The sequence below is a fragment of the Vigna unguiculata genome, chromosome 10 (assembly GCF_004118075.2).
Source record: "Vigna unguiculata cultivar IT97K-499-35 chromosome 10, ASM411807v1, whole genome shotgun sequence".
Classification (NCBI taxonomy): domain Eukaryota; kingdom Viridiplantae; phylum Streptophyta; class Magnoliopsida; order Fabales; family Fabaceae; genus Vigna; species Vigna unguiculata.
In genome coordinates, this window is record NC_040288.1 from 30,045,228 (window position 1) to 30,050,872 (window position 5,645).

General features: G+C 31.0%; 1 protein-coding gene across 1 annotated transcript; it reads left to right on the forward strand.

The window, feature by feature from the left end:
- The first annotated feature begins 1,102 nt into the window (after window positions 1-1,102).
- Window positions 1,103-3,029, forward strand: LOC114165962 (cytochrome P450 83B1-like). The gene is made up of 2 exons (XM_028050609.1): window positions 1,103-2,055; window positions 2,185-3,029. The coding sequence occupies exons 1-2, from the start codon at window positions 1,165-1,167 to the stop codon at window positions 2,791-2,793; spliced, it is 1,500 nt and encodes a 499-aa protein (XP_027906410.1). The 5' UTR covers window positions 1,103-1,164; the 3' UTR covers window positions 2,794-3,029.
- Window positions 3,030-5,645: the final 2,616 nt, after the last annotated feature.

Below are 5,645 nucleotides of genomic sequence, written 5' to 3' on the forward strand. Positions count from 1 at the left end.
TAATTATTTTTTTATTATATTAAAAATAAAATATTTCAATATTAATTATTTAAAAAAAAAATACTAGTTTCATAAAATGAATTGTTAGATAAAGTAAATACTATCTCCTATCAAATAAAGTAAGTAACATTACTTTTAAAATATTTTTCTAGAAAAATTAGACGTTTTAAATTTGCATTGCCTATTTTGTTGTTCGACAACTTATTTTTTCTGATTTTCCATTTAACTCGCCCTCTATATTTCATTTAAGTAAAAATGTCCAAAAATATGGAATCATAATATACTAAACGATAGAGTCTGATTAAAAGAACGAGAGCCACTCATTTCATTTAATCTCTGTACAAAATGATTAAACTTATAATGGAGAGAGTAGTTTTTTTTTTTTTTATCGATTATTAAACATGAAAATTCTCATAAAATCAATTGATTAAAATACTTTATTTCACTACTTTGATAGGAGAAAACTATCTCCAATAAAAAAAAATACATAATTTTTAAAATATTTTTTCTTTTTTTGACACTTTTTTTTCTTTTCTTTATTTCATTTAATTAAACATGTAAAAAAAATAAAGAATCATAATCAACTAGACAACAGATTCCGAGTATTACAAGAAGGAGGAGAGCCACTCATTTTATTTCACCTCTTACACAGATTCCGAGTATTACTGAATTATTGCGTTGGAAATGCATCGCATGGAGGTGAAGCTCCGTTCTGGTAGTTGGGGTGGTCCCCAATTTTATTAACACGTGAGAAAGTGAAGAATAAATAATTGAAAAAGATATATTATATAAAAGATAAAAATAGAAATGAACGTAACTCACATGGAGGAGATGTTTTTGTTGGTGTGAAGAGGTTGGTACACAGAGGAGAGGGCAAGATAAGTAAAATTGAATTAAAGTGAATGAGTGATGTTGAGACGCAGTAGTTGGAAATAACAGAACAGAACATAATAGAACGGGGTTGGTCCATGCATGCATAATTGTGCATGGACAATTATTTATTTTTACAGAACAATTTTAATATTATGAAAACATTTAATGATGGTTTGTCATTTTGTAGGGGCAAGGGGGTGTGAAGCATGATATAAGGGTGAGGAAGGAGTGTTTTACTTCCAGACCAGTTTTCTTGCACCTCTTTGGTCTTGCACCTTTTGGTCTTTCAGAATGGTTTCACCACTTGTAACAGTTGCATGCCTCTTTCTTCCTCTTCTTCTGTTAATCTTTTTCCAAAACCGGAAGGGGAAGAACTCAAAGTTTCCACCTGGTCCAAGAGGGCTTCCCATAGTAGGGAACCTTCTCTCGGTGGACAGTACCACTCTTCATCTGCAACTGTGGGAACTGTCAAAGAAATACGGACCCATCGTTTCCCTTAGATTTGGATCAAGGAAAGCCATTGCTGTTTGTACATCTGAATTGGCCAGAGAGGTGTTGAAAGACCGTGACCTCGAGTGCTGCGGACGACCTAAACTACTTGGCCAACAAACCCTCTTCTTCAAAGGCTACGATGTTATCTTCTCTCCATACGGTGAGTTCTGGAGAGAGATCAGAAAGATTTGCGTCCTCAATGTCCTCAGCCAGAAACAGGTCTCAACATTTTCACCCATCAGACACAGTGAGTTGAAGGATATGATGAAAAGAATATCCAGAAACGCTTCATCCGGAAAGCTTTACAACTTCACAGAAGCCACCATTTCTCTTACAAGCACTATCATATGTAGAATTCTGTTCGGGAGAAGCTACGAAGATAACGAAGCCGATGGGAGTAGATTCTATTCCCTTCTCAAAGGGTGCCAAGAGATGATGGTTGCCTTCTTTTTCTCTGATTTCATTCCCTCCTTGGGTTGGATCGATACTGTCACCGGAAAGAAGGCTCGTCTTCGTGCCATTTTCCAGGAGGTTGATTCCTTCTTCCAGGACGCCATTGATGAACACCTTGATCCCAAGAGAGTCGTCTCTCCAGAGAACCAAGACATCACCGATATCATTCTTCAACTTCAGAAGCAGCGTACCAGTTCCATCGAACTCACAGACGACGTCGTCAAGGCCATCCTCATGGTTTGTTTCCTTTGTCTTCTTCTCATTTATTATTTCCCTAACAACATACAACATGGATGCATGCGTACTTTTTCCGTAACTCACCAAATATAACTAACTAACTAACTTTATGTTATGTTGTGTGTTCAGGACTTGCTTCTAGCATCAACAGATTCAAGCTCGGCCTCCTTGGTGTGGAATATGACAGCCCTACTAAAGAATCCGAGAGTGATGAAGAAACTTCAAGATGAAATAAGGGGAAAGGCAAATGGAAAAGAATTTCTGGACGATGAAGATGTTCAGAATCTGCCGTATCTGAGGGCGGTGATAAAAGAGACATTCAGATACTATCCACCGGGGCCAATTCTGGTGCAGAGAGAAACAAACGAGGACTGCGTCATAGGAGGTTACGAAATTCCTGCAAAGACAACATTGTACGTGAATGCCTGGGCCATCCATAAGGACGAAAACAACTGGAAGAACCCATTTGAGTATTATCCGGAGAGGTTCATGGATAGCAACATAACATTCAGAGGGACAGATTACGAGTTTCTTCCCTTTGGTTCTGGGCGAAGAGTTTGCCCTGGGATGCCTATGGCGATTGCGTCGTTGGATCTCATTCTTGCCAATCTTCTGAACTCCTTCGATTGGGAACTGCCAAATGGAATGAAACCAGATGACTTGGATGTTTTGACAGATCCTGGACTCACAGTGCACAAGAGGAATCCTCTCCATATTCTTCCCAAACGTGTAATCTAAAACTTTCTTTTCATTCATAGTTCCTGCGTACTACTGTTTGCTTCTTCCTTCTTCTTCCTGCCCAGTCTTACCACCACAACCACAACGTAGGTAAATAAGGGCCCTTTGTCTCTCTCTGTCTTCTTTTCCTCCTTCACTGTCTCTTTAATATTTGTCTTTTCTTTCTTTTTCTTTGTACTCTTCTTGTATTACCATTCTTATATCTTAATCAATGTCATTTTATCATCTAATTATTACGCTAATTTCTCATAACAAATCACATCATCACTCTTATAAACCAGACAGACCCTGACGTATTCATTTTTAACTTTTACGTATGAAAAGGACTCTCGTATGTATTTCTTGTTTTAGACAGAACCCACCCAAAGAAAACACTTTTTCTATCAAAAATGGACCAATATGTTTTCCTTCTATCAAAAATGGACCAAGATGTTCCAACCATATGCTCCAATTAACTTTTCATACTCTCTTCAGACCCAAACAACAATAATATGCCTCAGGTGTTGTTGGTAGGAAGCACATATCTACCAAACGTCAAGGTAAGCAACCCTAATCTAATTATTATGTCATTCTTTCTTTTTTTATTTTTCATATTAATATAAAATGGTTTTTTTATCGATGTTCCTTTCTTTCTCCAAAAACGATAAACCTACACTTTCTTAAGATGATAAACCTACACTTTCATGTCGTGTATGTACACTCATTTTATACCTTTACCTGCCTTTTATTTATTATTTTAACCACAGCATATCGATTAAACTACTACAACCTTTTCACTAAATTAATATAATTATTAATTAAAATAACTTATTTAAATATTACATAATTTTCAAAAATTTGTGAAATTGTCTTAATCATAAAGAATCGAATAATATGAAAAATCAATCATTAATATATAAATATCAGTAGTTAAATAAATTATTCAATTTTTTTATTAAATGTCTAAGATTGTTGAAATATTATGTTAATTAAATTATTTTTTGAACCAGTATAATGTTTTAATTAAATTAATATAATTGTTGATTAAAATCATCTTTAAAATGAATATATAAATTTTATAAATATATATATATATAAAATAGTTCATATAAATAATATGGTGTACGTAACTAGCGTACGTGGATGACTCTAATTAGCCTCTGTCCCTCCAAGGAGATAAGCAACAGCACCATACTTCAAGGCACACATGTTAAGTAATTTTCACAACCCTAATAAATACAAGGTACTGTCTTCTTCACCCTTGAAGGAATCTTAATAGTACTTTCTTCAACTCTCTTTTTTCCCACTTCATATCTTTTTTCACTCACGATTGACATGTCTTATCATATAAATTAAAAAGATAAAAAAAAAATTAAAACAAGTTAAATTAGACTCGCAGATAATAATTTTTTTTAATAGAAATTTTTGGCCAAGTGAGTTTTTGTAGTTTGTCGTCGTTGAGACTATTCTTCTTATATTATAAAAAATTTTTATTAATAACCAATTTTAATAAATAAAATTTATTAGTTATTATAGTAATCAATTTAGATATCAATTTATAAAATAAAAAATTATTTGTGTTTATTCATTATTTACTATGTTTAAAAGAGTTGGTTCATTATTACCTTTCGTTAATCATGTATTAAAGATCAACATATAATGTTATTACAAGTTTTATATTAACTATAGATAAAGTCAATATATGATATAAGTGGGTGCAAGTCACGTCTTAAATCAATTTTGTGAGGTTAAGTTGAATTTACAGTCAGCTAATTTAAAATATCTAAGTAGGCGCAAATCTTACCTTACAAGTTAATTTTGTGAAATTAAATTAAACTTAAAGTCCAATTCTTATACCAATGTTATAAACCAAAATTTTAGAATATTAAAAAATTATTAAAAATTGACTAATTTTTTCAAATTGTGCAACCAAGAAATTCAGGATTTAATACAATTATGTCATATAAAGTAAATAGCAAGAAAATTTTAAATTACAAGTGTACTACATAAATGTTTGTTATCTTATAAAAAAAAATTAAGACTCTCTCATTACACATAGATCAATAAAGAATAGAATTTGTCGAGGGTCATACACCTCAATCTCAACGCTAATATGCTCAACATAATATTCGAAGAGTATGAATAAGAGCATTAAACCATATATTAAACTTTTAACACAGTTAAATAAATTAACATCGGAATTCTAAATGTTTTAAATCCATATCTTAATACAACATAATTTAAATTCTAACTATAATCTAACATAATAACTTAAAGTCCAATTTGCCGATAAAAAAAAGTCCAAAATTCACAAATCTAATATAACAAAATAAATATAATTTAAATTCTAAAGCCTACATAATAATACATAGAATTTAAATTCTAAACTTTAATACAACATAATATAACTTAATTTAAAACAATACAAGAAAATATTTTATTAGTAACCAATTTTAGTGACTAAAAATTGTTAGTCACTATAGTGACCAATTCACAAAGTAAAAAATTATTGATTACTAAAATAATTACTATTATAAATAAAAAAATATAATTGGTCACTAAATTGGTCTTTAAAATCAGCTACCATGGTCTTGACTACTAAAAGAAATTGATCACTAAAAATTAGCTACCTAGATTTTGACTACCAAAATGACTTAGCTTCTAAATTAGTTTCTACTTAATTAATGATCAATTTAGTGACCAATTATAATTTTTTTTATAATAATGACTATTTTAGTAAACGATAAATTTTTATTTTTTAAATTAATATCAATTTTTTTCACTAAAATTAGTTACTTTGTGAAAAATCAATCTAATATTAAATTAACTTAAATTATAAATAAAAGTTCAAAGCAACAAAATAATTTAAAATA

Coding starts and splice junctions, on each gene's coding strand:
- LOC114165962 (XM_028050609.1), top strand. CDS start 1,165: ATGGTTTCACCACTTGTAACAGTTGCATGCCTCTTTCTTCCTCTTCTT. Junction 2,056..2,184: donor TCGTCAAGGCCATCCTCATG/GTTTGTTTCCTT, acceptor TTGTGTGTTCAG/GACTTGCTTCTAGCATCAAC.